The sequence below is a fragment of the Zootoca vivipara genome, chromosome Z2 (assembly GCF_965207765.1).
Source record: "Zootoca vivipara chromosome Z2, rZooViv2.hap1.1, whole genome shotgun sequence".
NCBI classification, from domain to species: Eukaryota; Metazoa; Chordata; class Lepidosauria; order Squamata; family Lacertidae; genus Zootoca; species Zootoca vivipara.
In genome coordinates, this window is record NC_142585.1 from 37,829,815 (window position 1) to 37,848,239 (window position 18,425).

At 46.0% G+C, this 18,425-nt stretch overlaps 1 protein-coding gene across 2 annotated transcripts in view; it reads left to right on the top strand.

The window, feature by feature from the left end:
* NSMF (NMDA receptor synaptonuclear signaling and neuronal migration factor) overlaps positions 1-18,425 on the top strand; it is a 51,287-nt gene that overhangs the window by 22,597 nt on the left and 10,265 nt on the right. The window contains exons 6-10 of one of the 2 annotated variants that reach the window (XM_088664848.1): positions 409-477; positions 12,959-13,011; positions 13,468-13,557; positions 15,385-15,506; positions 16,902-16,985. In XM_088664848.1, coding sequence (XP_088520974.1) covers positions 409-477; positions 12,959-13,011; positions 13,468-13,557; positions 15,385-15,506; positions 16,902-16,985 — 418 coding nt within the window. The remainder of the gene's footprint in view (positions 1-408; positions 478-12,958; positions 13,012-13,467; positions 13,558-15,384; positions 15,507-16,901; positions 16,986-18,425) is intronic. The other variant, XM_088664847.1, reaches the window with a different exon arrangement.

Below are 18,425 nucleotides of genomic sequence, written 5' to 3' on the forward strand. Positions count from 1 at the left end.
TAGACCATGATAGGGGAATGCAGAATGTTAGCCTGCTGCCAATTAATCCATTCTGGACATAGTCCTTTTTCTCCAGGGTCTTACGATATGCCACCTCCTGATCTATCCCCCCCCCCAAAAAAACCACCAGTGTGTGGTATACATTCAACATCTCTTCCTAATCTAACTCCCAGCGCAAAACAGTGTATGATATACGCTCAACATCCCTCTTTGCTCCTTCAGCCTCTCTCCCAACTTGTTTGTAGTTCATTTTGTGGCTTGCGTCTCCTTCCTCTTCCTCAAGAGGTTTGCCTCTTGATTGGGAGTCTGCGCTCTCCCTTGTCCTGTGTTGCTGTCCCCCCTCAATGTCGTCTCCCAGTTTCGAAGCTGTTCTAGTTTGGTTTTAATGCCTTAAAACTGGTTTCCCAGGGCATTCAGGGGCTACGCGGAGAGGAAGAGGCGGAAGCGGGAGAATGATTCTGCGGCTCTGATCCAGAGGTACGAGGGCGACTCCTCCTCGCACGAGTTCAATCCTTGCCTTGTTGCATGGGCCACCTGCAAGGGGCATCGGCATTGCTTTTGTAAAAAATAAATAAATGCTGGCAGCGAGATGCTTCAGATGCTGGTACAGAGAACCGAAGAAGCTGATGGCAGTCAATTGGGCAGGTTCTTTGTTCTTAACAGGGCACAGTCCCTCTGAAAGCAAACTTGGCAAGAGCTTGAAGGCCAAATATTTACTAATGTGGTTCGGTTCCATCGTGCAGGATTTTCTGTCCTCCCAGCAAATAGAGATAACTAAACATGGGGTGGGGACCTTTTTCAGCCCAAGGCCCACATTGCCTTTGGGGGAAACCTCCTGAGGATCACATTCCACTGGGGAGCAGGTCCAAGGCAAAAGTGAGCAAGACAACAAATGCATTTTTTTCTCTGTACAAGAGCCTAGTTTCTACTCACACCACCTCTCTATCCTCCATCCAGGCAAGCAAGAAGCAAGATCAGAATTAAAGGCAAGGCCAGCCCACCCATGAGGCAAGATGAGATGACTGCCTCATGTGGCAGGATCCACAGGAGCAGCAGATCTGGCCTCCAAGGAATCATTGCCTGTTGCCACAATGGTGGCAACAATAGCTGTAGTGCACTCCTCTGAGGCCAAATCAGTCTCCTCCTTGGCAGTCTCCCTCACACCCACCCCCCAATAGCAGCCTTTTGGCAAATTGGAGGCTTTGCTAGTCTCCTTCCACCCTAATAATAATAATAATAATAATAATAATAATAATAATAATAACTTATTATTTATACCCCGCCCATCTGGCTGGGTTTCCCCAGCCACTCTGGGCGGCTTCCAACAGAATATTAAAATACAATAGTCTATTAAACATTAAAAGGTTCCCTAAACAGGGCTGCCTTCAGATGTCTTCTAAAATTCTGGTAGTTGTTTTTCCACAAAGAGGGCTAAATGGTTTGTGTTAGGGTAGTGTTCAAAGTCCTTTGCATACATTAACTCCACAATTGTTACAACAACCTACTAAGGCAGATAGTTGTTATTTTTTACCCCCCCCCCCAGTCCTGCAGATTTGGAGAGGGGGATGTTCCAGCTCACACTTGTGATATCCAGCCCTTCTCTAAAAGGAGGAGAACCACATTTACTCCAAGGCTCTGCCAAGTTTGCTTTTGCTGGGTGAAGTGGGGGAAAGGTGAAGAAGAAGGAAAAGTTGGAGGGCGTCAACCTTTGCAAGAGGTGTCCCGTTAAGAAGGCTGTTGTGGTGTACAGTTCCATCTTGGAAAAGTTGAGATGCCTCCCAGCGAAGTGGTTGTACTCTGGACTTGAGCCAACCTGAGATGTGAATCTCCCTGCTTTGTTTTTCTGGTTGCGGGAGATGGTGGCTGAGTGCATGTTGCCGCGTGGGGCTTTTTTCCGGCAGGTTTCTCTGCCGTGCCGTCTGGCACCCTCTCCCGGAGCTTCGCAAGGGCAGACCTTGCAAGCGGTTGAATGTGGTTCCCATCTTGGGTTGATGCCGCCAGTTTCCCAGGCTGGCCTGGTCTTTCCTGCTGCCTCGTCTTGGCAAGATCCTGCACTGCAGTCCTAAGCAACCCCCCCCTCTCCTCCATCCCTGACCCTTTTGCTTAGAAACTGTTGCACGTTCGTGGGGAATAAATGCTTTTCTCCCACCCCCTTTGGTGCTAGGCTGGCCTGCTCACTCTCCTTGGCTCAGAAGGAGAAGCTTGGTGCCAGCAAATGTTGGTCTCTTGATGCGGTGCCCAGTCTGGCAGGGCGAGGGAATCATTTCAAGCTGCTTTCTTTGGTAATCAAACAGTGGCTTTTTGCTGCAGCAAGTTGGGGAGGCCGCTGCTTGAGGCTGGCTGAGGAACTGGGTGTGGTGGTGGCTTATTCTCTTGAGAACTTGTGGGGCAGGGGAGGAAAGCTCTTCATGCTACTAGTCCACAAGAGGACGGGATCCTGTGCCAAAAGGCACTTATCATCACAGCAGGAGACAGGAAGGGAAACAAGCTACTAGTGAAGTGGGGGGGGGAGGTAGTTTTCATTTTTTCATTCTTTGGGGCATTTTGATAGGCCAAGGGTAGTGCTTTGCTTGCAGTAATGTCCCCTTGCCCAGTTTCTATAGTTTCTGGGGACAGAAATGGGTTCCACTACGGCTGCCTTACACAACATTGTTAAACACTGGGGGTGGGGAGAGAGATTAAATGTGTGTGGCTCTGTCAATAATGGAAGGGAGATTTTTAGGGGGAGGGTGCAACATCCTCCTTTCTATGGAGGGTGGATGAGTGGAGAGGAAAAGAGACATAGAAAGCCCCCCCCCCTGTTCTCTTGGTCCTTGCGTCGTGCCCTGTTTTTGTCCATGGCAGGACATTGCCTTGCCGTGAGCGATTTGGCGGCAGCGCATAGCTCCCCATTGGTGTTCTCTGCCTCCTGCTGGGTCCAGCAAGGGGTCTGCGAGTGTCTCCACGGCAACCGGGCCTAGTGTGGATGGAGTCAGTGGTTGGGCTTTGTGAGATCTTGGAAGACGAGGTTTTGTTCTATTTCATACAAACGCACACGGAATCTTTTCTGTGACTGAAATCCGTTCTTTGTGCTTGGGTTGCGAACTACTCCCACCCACTCACCCCTTGCCTATAGTGAAACAATTTCTGCACTATTATAGAGTGATTAATTGACTAGAGAAACTTTTATCCAACTTCATGGGAGGGCAGAATGGAGCCTGGGCTGCGTTTGTGGCTGGCTGGTGGTTGACTGGCTAGCTGGGGTGAATTCAATGCCACTCCTACCCCCCCCCTCACTCACTCATTTTGTTCAGTTTGTTTTAGAGCCAAAATGCAGCTTTTTCACATAATTGCACCATTCAATGATTTGCTTTGCTATTTGGCGTTGTAAATGCAGTCTCTTTTGAAATCTAAATTTATTTTAAATCTCCTGTCTCATCCATCTGCCTTAAAGGCCCAGGGTGTGGGATAGAGCAATATAATAAAGATTATCAAAGAAATGAGAGCAGAATTTGCCAAGGGCAAAGAAGTTCTAGACTAGATTTCTTTTCACACTCTTGGTTTTAAAATAAAATTTGTGGGGGAATGGAAAAAGAAATGAAAATATTTAAAATCAGCAAAATAGGGCCACCTGTAAAACAATGCTGGTATAAATAAGATGTTACGCAGTGAGGTGGCTGTTATTGAGAAGGCCATGTAAGTCACAGACGCTCTCCCCCCCCCCCCCGCTATTTCTCTTAAGGCTGGAACTACCAGATGTGACTCCTGAGTATATCTCAAGTTATGGACTGATTGACATGGGGAAAGACTCTACCTTGGATGGCCATCCCACAAACTATTTAAGGCTTCATGCTTCAGGGCTGAAATGTTTAATTGGGGTCAGTAGTTAATTGGCGACTAATAAGAAACCAGTCTTGTAAAGGTAAAGGGACCCCTGACCGTTAGGTCCAGTCCAGTTGTGGACGACTCTGGGGTTGCGGCGCTCATCTCGCTTAACTGGCCGAGGGAGCCGGCATACAGCTTCTAGGTCATGTGGCCAGCATGACAAAGCCGCTTCTGGCGAAACCAGAGCAGCGCACGGAAACGCCGTTTACCTTCCCACCGGAGCGGTACCTATTTATCTACTTGCACTTTGACATGCTTTCGAACTGCTAGGTTGGCAATAGCAGGGACTGAGTAACGGGAGCTCACCCCGTCGCGGGGTTTCGAACCGCTGACCTTCTGATCGGTAAGCCCCAGGCTCTGTGGCTTAACCCACAGCGCCACCCACGTCCCAACCAGTCTTGTAATGGTCCCTAAATGTCAGACACAGCAAGACTTTGGCCACATTTACAGCATACATTTAAAGTACTGTAATACCAATTTAAACTGCCATGGCTTTCTCAGAAGAATCCTGGAACCTGTAGTTTGTTAAGGGGGGTGAGAGTTGTTAGGAGACCCCTATTCCCCTTTGACAGCTACAATTCCCAGAGTTCCCTGGGAAGAAGGATTGGTTGTTAAGCCACTCTGAGAATTTTAGCCCTGTGAGGGGAATGGGGGGGCAGACTTCTAGGGACATTCAGCTGCATTAACAAACTACAGTCCCCAGAATTCTTTGGGGGGAAGTCATGACTATTTAAATTGGTATCATACTGGTATAAAATATATGTTGTGAATGTAGCCTTTCATGGCTGCAATTTACATTAGCTACAATTTCTGGACTGTTGCTGTTTCATCTTCCTCATTCAGCTGTATGTACTTTTGAAGGAAGAAAATGCTACCCCCCCCCCCAAATCACCAAGAGTCCAATTAATATGTGTGTACTAAGGTGATGACTTTTTTACAACCTCATTTCCCTGTATCATAATTAGATGAGCTTTCATTAAAGATTAGATAAAATCTTACTTTCAAAGAGATTTGATATAAAAAACCTCACGCACAAAATGATTTAAAAAATTTTATTTATCAGTTTTTTGACCATTTTTGAAGTCACTGTAAGCAGATATAAAATTGAACCCAAGCTTTAGAGTCACATATATACAACATTATATAGGGTCATCAAACACACGAGGAAGCTTTTTTTTAGCTGCAGTAACAGTATAGACGCCACTAGAGGACGATGTTTTGCTACCTCTCCTGTAGGTTCTTTTCCCAGCATGCCTGGCAGGGTCTGCTGGCTGAGTTTTGAGGTCCCAAAAAGGGGTTTTTACCTTGCACAGGTGTGACATTTGTATACCCTATGTTGCTAAGAACACTCCCCATTGCCAGGCTTCCGGGTTCAGCGCCAGCGTCGATCGGCGGGGCTTCGTCTCGTCTCCGAGACGGCCCGTCTCTGCTAGGAGTGGGGAGGGCAGCGAGAGCGACGCTGCGCCCCTTAGAACCTCGGGAAGGGCGTCCCGAGGGCAATTTGCTTGGCACAGACCCAATCCGGACTCCCCAACTCTTCGGCTAGCTCTAATAAGAGCTCCGGAGCGAGGAGGGTAGAAGTCGCGGGGGCCATTTTGAGCGGCAACGTTATTCTAGCAGGGAGAAGCTTCAAGCCGAAGGCGGAGAGCGCTGGATTCTTCCGAAAATAAAACGATTGGAAAAGACTGTAAGTAATCTCACGATTTGGATTATAAAACAATTTGGATCTGGGAGAGAGGGGAGAAAAGAGGAAGCCACCCCCCCCCCACGGCAACAAAGAGACAGTAAATAGAAACCCGAAGCCATAAACAGAAGATTTGTAATTCAAAAGGATCCCTCAAAGGCATCAAAGAGAATCTCCCCTTTGATGCAGGGTGAAAAGGGGAGAGAGACTGTGGTTTATGACCGCCCTGCAACAAGAGGTACAGCCTAAGAAAAACCTTTCTTTCCACTCGGGAGCCGGCAGCCCAGACAACCCAGTGAGTTGATCAGGATTTATAAGTCAATTTTTACTTCACTTTGTATTTCTGGACTTTGTGGAATTTCTTTTTTGGCTTAAGTGTTTGTGAAATATGAGTTCGAACTCTATTGTTAATAAGACTTGAAGAATGCAGCCAGCTTGTTAAAATGGAGTCGAGAAAATAAACTGTGATCATATTCCACCCCACGTGACAAGTTTTGACCTTGGCAGGACTGAAATATGTCAACAAAAAAGTGTTCCCCTGAGTTCCAGCGGTCTGTTTTGACCTTAATGTGGGAAACAAGAATAGAGCTATGTCAAGAGGAGACACGACGGCAAGAGTTACAGAAAAAATTCCAGGAGGTGATGGCGGAATATGATTTTTTAGGAGATGAAGCTTTTGACACTGAAAAAGATGAATGTGAGAATGACAATGATGGGGAAGGAAAAGATGAAGATGAGGACTGTGATGATTCAACACAAAATGAAGCACACCACGAAAAAAATGATGACTCTACAAAAAGTTGGATGGAGTGCCCTGCTTTTGAGGGGGGCACGATTGGTATTATTGGAACTCCAGAACGCCCACAGGGAAGAAGGTGTTGTAAAATTTAAGCTGGTTCCTATGAACCCAGAGAAATGGATCCTGCCCAGGGAGAGCCCAAGGATCCAGGCAAACAGACGAATTTAAGCGTCTCCTGCCTACCAAATAACAGAGACCAAACCAGGACATACGAAGCAAGGCACTTTTATTTTCGCTGTTGCAACAGGGTCCTTCCTCTCACGCAGGAGAACAAGGAAGGCCCCAAACAAAGATGTCTTGCCCTTAAAAAGAAATTTGAAATTGGTTTCAGCCCACCCCCCAGAAGCATCATCCATATGTCACAGAAGGGGTGTAGCCCAAGACCCCTCTCCCTAGATTCATCATAGGTACATCATGAAAGGGGAGGTCTGGTGGCAGTAATCTGAGCATCCTGGACCCTGCCCCCTGCCCCCAAAACCTAATCAACAAAATTGAGAGATATTTACATTTCCCTGTTTCCCAGCCAAGTTAATCACACCCTTTTGTCTGGCAGTCAGGTATCAGGATGCCAGGGATTATCACTTTAATTCCTGAGACAATGAGAAGGTTCCCCCCACCCCACTTCTTCCTTGCAGAGGAACACCTGGTCAGAGAGAGTCAAAATGGTGTCAGTCAGGCCTGTTTTCCTGTGCTGCTTCAGACATGTTTCTGTACATTCATGTACATGTTTTATGAACAATTATTATATATATATATATATGACCTCAAAATTCTTATAACAAAGGAAAAAATATGCAGAGAAGAGAAGAAATCCAGGGGTCCTGTATGGTGGCCTGGATGGCAAAAGACTGTAAATAGGGGGTGGGGTGAAGGGAAAGTGATGTTGTGATTAAGGATGGATTAACAGGTTTATAACTGGTCTGCTGATTTTGGAATTTGCTGGATTGGGGGGGTGGAGCCGGTAATCGGGGATGTAAGGTTAAACTGAGAATAGTTATAGTTTTAAAAGTGAATGGATTTTGGAAAATGTGAAAATATGGAGGCTTATAGAGGGAGAAAAAACAAAAAATTAGGCACGGGAAGAGAAAATGGGAGTTTGATTTCTCAGTGATTTGAATATTAGATGAAAATGTTAACAATTGATTTATAAGTTGTATAAGATGCAAAGGTGTATTTTTATAAAGTAAGAAACTGTTGCAGATGATAAAAAAGGGATGAAAACCGGGGAAGGGGGGGGAGGGGAAGCCCACAAAATATGGTTTTACAACTATGAATGCAAGAAAAAATTTTCTGTTTTGTATTGTTTTTTTCTTTTTTCTTTTTTCGCCCTTTCCTTTTTCCCCCCTTTTTTCCTATTTCTATTTTTCTCTTTTTTTTTTTTTTTTTGGTATGACAATAGATGGTTGGATGGATGTCCTCCTGCGTACTGCCCTGGTTTGCTGGAGCTCCCTGGTGGCAGGGGGGGGCTTTGGGGTCAGGGGAGGGGGAGGAGGACAGAAATCCAAGCATAAAATGGACCATCTCTGACTGTTCACATACATGGGATACTTCTGTGGCAGGGGAGGACCCATGTGGTGGGTAGGAAGGAGGTGGAAAAGGGGTTTAAGTATGTACCGTTTTTTTGTTTTTTTGTATTTTGTAAAATTAATAAAAAGTATGTTCAAAAAAAAAAAAGAACACTCCCCATTGTGGAATGTGGTGTTGTATCCAAATTTGATACGGAATATATATAGAATTGTTAATATAATTTTATGAAATCGTAAAACGGCATACAAAAAAATTTAAAACGGTTTGTGCGTGACCTTTTTAAATATTTCAATGGAATATACCTCATTTTAGTAATTAATAGGCAAAAGTTCATCCATTTGTGCTAAAGGAAATATTTTTTTGAGAATTTTTTTTAAAAAAGTCATCACCCTAGTGTGTACGACACTCAGAGACTTAGTGGGTGCCAAGAGAAGACACCCAGGGTGCTATGGGCACCGTATTGTTGGCCCCCTGCATTTTAGATTCTGCATTGAGCAATGGATTTTTATTTGGATTATGTGACCTTCAAGATGCCCTTCCGAGTTCTACGAAAATGAAAGAAATTTGAAACATGGTTTGTCCAAGAATATTTGCCGACTTAAATTTTAGCTCTAAGCTGTTGGGCACCTTCTGAGTCTGCAGGTCTGTTGTTGTTTCCTAACAGGCAAAGGCAAAATTATTGTTTCTCCTTCCAGAAGGAAAACCAGCTCTTAATTTTTATAATTGGATCAAACAGAAAGCCCACCTGTTTGCAATGGTGGGGTGTGAAAACGCCAGTCGGCCCCCTGTTTGTCCTCCCCACCCTGGATCCGGGGCTCTACTACCTTTGGAGGAACACCTGTTACTTCTGTTCAGCATGCCGTAGAAAATAACTTCATAGATGTTTCCTATTTTGGATTTTCAGAGGCTCTTTGAAAATAAACTGGCCATGCATAGATTTATGCCCTTCATTTATACAGATTTACTTGGTAGCAGTGGAGGCTGGTTCATTTGGGCAGTTTGGACACTGTACCACCAACGTCAGTCTATCCCCAGCCAACTCCTTCCCTCCCACCTGCCTTCTTACTTCCAACCAGCCCTGGTCATAAGCTCTGCCTCTCAGTGTCCTTCTCTGTAGTCCCAGTGTTGACCTTGTAGAAGTCAGCAGGGAGTAAAATGTGGGAGGACATTAGAAGTAATGGCTCTGCCTGCCATTGGTCTGGCGCCATCTACTGTTGGACTTCCTGCCTCCCACCCTGCTGGTCCCAGTGGGCACGATCCTCCTCTGTCTGGTAGAGTTCCACATTTCTAATGTCTGATAACAGGTACGGTAACTTTTGTGCCTGGTTTATTTTGCTTTTATTTATTTCATGAACAATTTATATTTATGTGTGCTGTTGCAGAGGATTCTGGGATGCCATGCACACAGTTGCAATATGCTATTGGGTACAGCCCAAGGCACCATGGGCTTGCCGGGGGGATGGTAGGGGACAGCTGCCCCCACCAAATCAAGTAAATTAATAAAAATGCTTAACTGAGGTTCTGCACCCCCCCACACCCCCGCCTCAACATAAATCCTAGCTACGCCCATGCAAACTACTTTGATGCCCAAAGCAGAAAATTCAAAATGGTGCTTTACCCTTAGTGTTTTTTTAAAAAAATGCTGTTGGGGGCAGGCGCCTGGCAGTGTATGACAAATAGGGCTAACTCTGATTGCGGTGCCAAAAATATATTCTCTCCCCCTACCCACAATCCATAGTGTGTTCGTTTCAGTCTCAATTACGGTGCAGGCTATGAAAATTCTTCCTTCTCTCCCTGGACTTTGAAGAAGACCCTGCATTTTTGAAGCTGTGGTAAATGCCACAGGAGATGGAATCCCGTGACGGACTTCAGATTTCTTTTTCTAGGTCATATATCCCTTATGGGCATTTTAGTACCTGAGAGAGAAAATCCAAATCCTCTTCTCTTTCTTCCCAAGGTGGTAACAACCTAATAATTATTCCCTGTAATAGCAAACTTTGTGGTGAGGGCCGGCAGAAATTTGAAACAGGGCCCATTGAGAAACAAGGAGTTACGTATCAGCATTCTCAAGGGAATGCATTTACACCTCCCCAATTACAAGAAACTTTTTAAAAGCCCAACAGGGCAAAAAAAGAGGTGGTTCCTTTGGGAGGAAGGATGGGATATAAATTTAATAAATAAACAAACAAAACACATGATTGGCATCTGTTGAAAGTTGTGTGTTGGGAGTGAGGTGGGTGTGCATAAAATGGGGATGGGGTGTGGGGAGAACGACCTTCATCTGCTTATAGCTGTGTTCCCAAACTTTCCCCCTCACAGACCACTTGAAGATTGCTTAGGTTAGGGTGTCAGCAAATCCATTAGGCTGCACACACACCATACATTTAAAGCATATGCCTTTCCCCCAAAGAATTCTGGGAGCTGGAGTTTGTTTAGGGTGCTGGGGGGGGGGCTTGTCACTCTGTGAGGGTTGAACTACAGCACCCAGGATTCTTTGGGAGAAGCCATGTGCTTTAAGTGCATGGCATGTATGCTATGTATGCTTTATTTTTACAGACATGCCGCTGACCACCTGAATGAAGCTCGTAGACCACTCTTGGTCCATAAATCACAGTTTGGAAACTCTGGTTTATAGTATTGGAGAAGGGTACGGTATGTCTGACAGTCTGGAACCTAAACAAAAGCACACCTCTGTTTGGCTGCAAGGGTAACTGCAAGCTTTTTGTTGCAGACCCAACTTGTACATTCAAATAGTTTACAGTTGGCTACCCTTCAGTGGTATTCCCAAATCTCCTGCCTTCTTTAAGCCATTACTGAACCAGATTCACAACACTCATTTAAAGTAGTATTGTTATAACACTCATGGCTTCCCCAAATAACCTTGAGAACTATCATTTGTAAAAAGATGCTGAGACTTGTTAGGAGAGGGCTACAATACCCAGAGTCCCCTGGGAAGAGGGATTGAGTCATAGATAATGGAATTGTAGTTGGAAGGGACCCCGCGAGTCATCTAGTCCAACCCCCTGCATTGCAGGAATCTCAGCTAAAGCATTCATGACAGGTGGCTATCCAACGTCTGTTTAGAAACCTCCAAGGAAGGAGAATCCACACCACCTTCCAAGGGAGTCTGTTTTACTGTTAAAGTGAGTTCAGTTTTGTGGAAAGCAATCCAAAGAGTAACCATGATGGTTTTGGGAGGGCATTTCAGAGCCACATGAAAGGCCATGCACTCTACTTTCTCCAAATGGCAAGAGCTCCAAATCCTTCCGCCAGTAAGGCTTAAAGCATCTTACAGGGGATAATTTTCAGTAGAAAACCCCCACATGGGTTAAGGGCCCAGAAGCCCTTCTCTTCTGCATTACTTTTACAAAAAAATTCCTTCAGTAGCACCTTAAAGACCAACTAAGTTTTTATTTTGGTATGAGCTTTCGTGTGCATGAAAAAGCAAAACCATTTGCAGTCGTTTGCGGTCATCAACAGCTATCAGTCAGTCAATCACCCATTTCCACCACCCTTCTGGGTGATCCCCCCTCCCCATCCCCACCCCTCCCCACCCCTTCTCTACATAAGTGCCTGGAAACTTCCATTTCACTGTATCTGAAGAAGTGTGCATGCACACGAAAGCTCATACCAAAATAAAAACTTAGTTGGTCTTTAAGGTGCTACTGAAGGAATTTTTTTATTTTACTTCGATCCAGACCAACACGGCTACCTACCTGTAACCATTACTTTTACAGTACTCCTTTTCAAATTTCAGCCTTGGAATTTGCATGGAATAAGCATTAAGAGCCATCACAAAAATTATAATTGTGGAAACAGTGTTCTGCCAGCAAAGCAATTCAGAGCAGGTTCCCCCTTACTCAGCAAACACTTCTGCACTGGATTCCTAATGACAATGGCAACCCTCAAGTGGCAACTGTGAATGTCAGCATGCTGGGGCAACTTGTGGCCAAATGCTGCACTTCCAGCTTACCGCTTACCACAACTTGACATTCCTGCAAGATACATGCAGATTTTGCTCCCAAGATGTTGCTCACATGTTCTCATCATGAACAGTTGCTGCTCCAGATGTGATTTGTTTGTGTTTCGATGAGCATTTGTTCAGGATCCTGAGCAGTTCTAAAAGTGGTGTAGACATTCTTTTCTTTTCTTTTTAAAATAATGGTTCTATTATGCAAATTGTGGCTCCTAAAAAACAGCAATAACAAAACAGCTACCGATTCCTTCTGTGTCATTTCATTGCTACAGTATATGCTTGGAAAGAAGGTGATAAATGTTGAAATCAGATAAACAATAAGTAAAACAACTACCTGATATCACCCTTCCCAAACTCTGCATGGGTCATTGAGAACATGAATTCTCAAGAGAAGTATTTACAAAACTCAGGAACGGAAACGGTATTGTGTCAAATTGATTAGGGCCACATTCACACCACACATTTAAAAGCTATTATGACTTCTCCCAATGAATTCTGGGAGTTGTAGTTTGCTAAGGGTGCTGAGAGTTGTGAGGAGATCCGTCTTCCCCCCTCATGGAGCTCACTAGGAAGAGGGATTGACTGTGGGAATTCTAGCTCTGGAAGGGAAACTGGGATCTTCTAACAACTCTCAGCACCCTTAACAAAGTACAGCTCCCAGAATTGTTCCAAGGGAAACCATGACTGTTTAAAGTGGTATCATAGTACTTCAGATGTGTGGTGTGAACGTAGCCTAGGTATAGTTTGCCCTATTGCGTTCCATTTATCATGCATCAATCTTTCCATGAGCGCATAACACCAAACACGCTTCTGCCAATATGCAATTAAAACACCAGAAGATGTATTCCAGCCTCCAGCTATGGTTGATCTAGCTACCTCAAAAGGAAGTTAATAAGATATTCAGGGAGGTGTTTGGTGCAAAGATTCCTTGCTCTTTTTCTGTGGCTGATCTCTCCTCCGCACAAGAAAACCCCCAACAACCTCCAAATCTCTTTCTATATACAGCTTGATGTATTTACCACCATCGTACCTTCTGGGAAATGGCCCACATCACGGTCTTCTTGGCTCCTCAGTATTGACCACCTTCTCTTTGTTGTGCTTCTTCCAGAAACTTCAGGAAGCATCTGCGGATGGTGGGGAGCCGCCGCATGAAGGCGCAGAGTGAGTGAGGGGATGGAGGTGGTGCAGGGTGTACTATGTTGAATCACGTCCTGGAGCCCTAGATCTCCTAGACTGGGGAAGCAGAGGGGAATCTGTGGCCTTCCAAATGCTGTTGGACTCACAACTCCCTGCAAGCCAGCAGGACCCAGCGGTCAAGGGTGTTGGGAGTTGCTAGCCTCGCAAAGCCTGGAGGGCCTTGGAGGTTCCCTGCCCCTGCCCCAGAAAGCTGCTCTTGCCTTGCTTCACTTTCCTTCCCTGTGCCTCGCTTTCTCATCCAGACCGATCCATGAGTCTAGCCTTCCTTTTTTTTTCTTGTTCACTTGCTCTAGCTGTTACAGAGTGTGCCTAAAGAGCATGACATTGTGAGCCAGGGCGGTGTGGTGGTTTTTCTTTTGGCTGGTCGTATAGAAAGCTGTGATAATTTAGTCCCTTATTGCCATTATTTAATTTTTTTAGCCTTTGCCGAGCGCCGAGAGAGGAGCTTCAGCCGGTCCTGGAGCGACCCCACTCCCATTAAGCCCGAAAACCTCAATGATTCCCGAGAAAGTACGTTCCTTTGTTGTGTCCTCGTTGAACCTCCCCCCCCCCCGTTCCCTACCTTCCAAAACGCAAAGTCAAACTGGTTTGCCATGGGCTTAGTCATTGGGCCGTCTGTGTGAACAATTCCAACTAACCCTTAGGTTTCCCCAGAGTCCTGTTCTGTCTGATTTGCTGTGGGGATTAAGCTGTGATGCTGCTGTTTTAGGGTGTTTAAATTTGCTGGTCTGTGTGCGAGTTGCAGAGGGCGGCCTCTCACAACAGCTAGAATGGAGGTGGGAGAGTGCCTGTCTCTCTGAGCTTCCTTGAAAGTGGGTTCTGCTTGGGGACAGGGAGAGGGTCCCAGCTCCAGGCCCCAGCTCCTCCTATTCAGAATCATGAGAACAGTGACAGAGTGTCTACTTTGCATTCAGAAGGTCCCAAGGCCCCCAGCAACTCTAGGTTGGGTTGATACACACACTCATCCTCTAATCCTGGATAGCCACAGGCAATCAGTGTAGAGAGTATTGAGCTACATAGGCAGACCAATGGTCTGATATGTAAGGGAGGCTCTGCTCTTATTTGGTAAGGGCTGTAGCTCAGGGGCAGAGATAGCTGGTTCAATCTCTGGCATCTTCAGGTAGGGAACCCGGCAGAGGGCCTTCTCGGTAATGGCGCCCGCCCTGTGGAACACCCTCCCATTAGATGTCAAGGAAATAGACATCTACCTGACTTTTAGAAGACATCTGAAGGCAGCCCTGTTTAGGGAAGTTTTAAAGTATTTGATGTTTTGTTTTGTTTTTAAATATTCTGTTGGGAGCTTGTAATGTCCCCTGATAGAAAGCCCTGGAAAGCAGCTGCCAGCTGGTGTAGACAGTAATGAGCTAGATGGCCCAATGGAACAGACTGAGGCCAAGGTTACCTGCACAGCCTGCTTGCATTTTCTTCCCACCTAAGAGCTCAAAAGAGGCTGGAGCTAGATATGACACCAAAAACATGCAGCCTTGCCTCTTGTTCTTTGTTCTTTATTTATTAACCCATCCTCCATCTGGGGGAACTGCTGGTTGTACAGACAATCCTCATTTTGCGCTGGGGCTACGGACCCCTGTATGCGTCGGCAGAGCGCACATCGAACCATTCTGACCCCACTCCAGCCCTTTTCATGACATCTTTATGGTGCTTTGGAGCTATTTCCAGGTTTGGTGCCATGATGTGCAATCACACATCATTCAGATGCGCCCAAGCTGGGAATTGGCTGTAGTTCATCAACAACTCCCATCATCCTCCCATTCAGTGTTGTCCATGATGACTGGAGCTGATGGCAGGCAAAGCCCAACAACCTCTGGAGACCAAAGGCTCCCCAGCCCTGGTATATAAAGATAGCAAGAGGTATCACACATAATATAAGCAAACGGCACAATTAAATTATAAAACAGCAAAACTTTGCATCAGAGTAAATAGAGACAGCTAAGTACAGTATCAACGGCAGCAGAGTAAAACCTTTTTAGATGCTCAAGTGGTTTTTCCACTCCTCAATTAATTCCCACAAGCAGTGGCGTTCCTAGCCCAGCTGGTACCGGGTGCAGCGCCTGTGCGGCACCCTGTATGGCCTGCGCATGTGTGGCATCCCGCGCGTGCGCACTCCGCACAGGGCGCTGCTGGCACGTGGTGGTCCCAAGGGGCGTCGCTGGCGTGCGGCGGCCCATAACAGGGTGCCACGTGCTCGCCTGATCATGTGAGGAAGGAGGCCAATGTGCTTGTGGGCCCCTTCTTAACCAGGACACTTTAGAACATTGTATGTGTGTGTTTATGTGCATAAGGACCCTTCTGCAATGCTTCTCCCTCCGTACCTCACAGGCCATGAGCTCCAGGATTCCTGCTGTGCACTTGACAAGGGCGTTGACTTGAACTGGGAAGCGGAGAAAGAGCTTGAGGCTGCAGCCTGCAGTGGGGAAGACTTCATCCCACCCAAGATCATGGTGAGCAGTACCCAAAAAGCAGTACGGGTAGCTGCTAAGGGCAGAAGTGGGGAGTGTTCATCAGTACAAGGGCCACATCCCATCACAGGAAATCTTCTGGGGTCCACATGCCAGCAGGCCAAGAGGCAAAAGAGAGCAGAGCAATGAAGGAAAAAATTCATTTTTGTACAGTAGGTTGATTGCTAGACACACTCAGACATGCTCACCCCTCTCTGTCCTCCAGGCAGGCAGGTAGGTAGGCAGGCAGGCAGGAGGCATGATCTCAACTAGGCAAAAGCCTTATTCAAGGATACAGTGAAGCAGGGCCAATAAGGGGTATGAGCTGGGGAGACAAGTGGTTGTGGGGTTGTCCTCATAGCTGCCAAGTTTTCCCTTTTCTCGCGAGGAAGCCTATTCAGCATAAGGGAAAATCCCTTAAAAAAAGGGATAACTTGGCAGCTATGGTTGTCCTGTAGAATAAAGAATTATCCCCTATTTCAATATAAAATGCTGCATCCTGTATTGATACAGTTTCTCTCTCTCTCTCTCTCTCTCTCTCTCTCTCTCTCTCTCTCTCTCTCTCCTCAATCTCTCTCTCTCTCTCTCTCTCTCTCTCTCTCTCTCTCTCTCTCTCTCTCTCTGCCAAGTTAGGAATCCCCCAAATACATGTGTTTGAAAGGGTGTGTGAAAGGTCATGTTATTAACTTCCGGGTAGCCAAGCACAGACAGATTTACAAATTCATATGCATATATATGTGTGCGCACGTGCATGCAACAAATTCTAGAGAGGCCACCCTGTTAGGCTGCAATAGATGGGGGGAGGGACTCGCCCCCCCCCAATTGCCTTGCCCCACTCTGTCCTGTATTTTGCCAGAACAAAGGTGGCAGCCCTAGTTGTATGCAGCCAAATTCTACTCAAAGTCAAAGACCCACTGGAGTCACTAGAATTAAGCTAGCCATGCCCATCAGTTTCAGTGGCTCTGCACTGAGTGGGGCTGACATTCCGTACAACCCAGGGTGTGGCCATCATAGCTGCCAAGTTTTCCCTTTTCTCGCGAGGAAGCCTATTCAGCATAAGGGAAAATCCCTTAAAAAAAGGGATAACTTGGCAGCTATGGTGGCCATGGGAAAAGTGTGGCCTACGGAGAATCCCTAGGGTCAGATAGAGTCCACCCCTTCTGTGTAGGACCATGTGATCTCTAGCCAAACTACTGGGTAGGAAAGCAGCAAGTGCCTTTGTAGCACAGCCCACTTTGGCAAACAAACAAACAAACAAAAGATCAAAACAAACAAACAAACCAGTTCAGCCCTCCATATATGGGATTTGGCCCTCGTCCACTTTCCTCTGCCACTCCCCACCTCCCTGCTGTGCCCATTTTAATTGTCTCTCCTCTCTTTCTCCTTTAATTTTTCCAGCTCATTTCCTCCAAGGTGCCCAAAGCTGAGTATGTTCCAACGATCATCCGCCGGGATGACCAGTCCATTATCCCCATCCTTTATGTAAGTCATAGCACAAGACCTCAGTGGTCCATTCCAAGTTAGTAATTTTCTGAAGTGGCATCACTTTGCCAAGTGCCAGAAAGCGTATATTGATGAATTCCCTCCCAAGGGAGGTTAGTCTGCTCTGAAAGGTATTTGGAAACTAAGGAGCAGGCTGTGCTGATCACTGGGCTGCTGTCAGGGCAAACCATGACAAATTGCTGGTTCCCAATATGTTCTGATGCATTTTAACCATTGTTTTCAATTAGTTTGGTTTTATTGCTTTGCATTTTATAATGTTGTGTTCAAATGTTGTAAGCAGCGTTGAATTCCAACTTGGGAGAATGGCGGGATATAAATCCATCAAATAATAACAATAACAATAATAATATATCTCTTTTAGGGAGATTCCCAGGAAAGCTAAACCAATCACCCCCACTCTATGCTGATTCTATTATTATAACATTTTATCACACTGTTCTATGTTATTTGAATCTTCATGCTGTTGGCTGTTTCTGAGTTCTATTTTGGGCGGAGAGTGGGATAGAAGTATCTCAAATCCATAAATAAATTGTAGGCAGAAGATTGGTGGAAGATCACATTAAACGTGGACATTGACTGATAGTTTATGGGAGAACTTGGCCAGTACAGTGGTTGTTTTACTTCTTCTCCTGGGTTATTCCCATGTGACAGAGGCTGGAAACGTTAGCTGTAAATAAGAGCCTGTGCTGTTATTAATTAATAAATAAATAATATTCCACCAGTGGCATGTTACAGCATAGCATGAGCTAATAATAATTGTCAGGGGGTTGTTGTGGCTACTCTCGAGTAACGACGCTCCAGTCTGCTCTGTCTTTAAGAGTTTTATTGTGCATATACTATTTACAGTGCAGAGATATCAAAAACATGACCGCCTAGTCACTTTCAGAACCCGGCAATGGCTTCCGTCTGCTTTTTGGCCAGCATAAAAGCCTGGGCACCCCAAAACGCCTCCCCTTTGCCCTACGTGTGGGTGCGCGCCTCAATTCGGGTGCTGGAAGGAAAGGTCTCCCGTCTTGCTGGCTGGGGCGGCGCCTGGGCTCCGATGTCTCGCTGAGCCCCTCATCTGCTGACCCTCGACCAGAGCGGTGCCAAGGCTCTGACGCATCTCTGAACCCTTCCTGCACGCTCTGTTCCCCATAGCATTGCCAGGGCTCAGACGCCTCACGGAGCCCTCTCTCCATTCCGATCCATTCCTTATTCTCTCCTCCTGACTCGCTGCTCGTGCTGTCGCTGGGCGAAGTGCTGGTCAGGATGACGGAGGGAGGCTCCCTATAGGGAGTCCCCCTGATAACAACAACAACAACAACAACAACAACAACAACAACAACAACAGCAGGGCATGCTCAAAATGCAACTCTTTTTTGACTCTATATCAGAGGTAGCTAACATAATAATAGTAATAGTAAAAATAATATTACT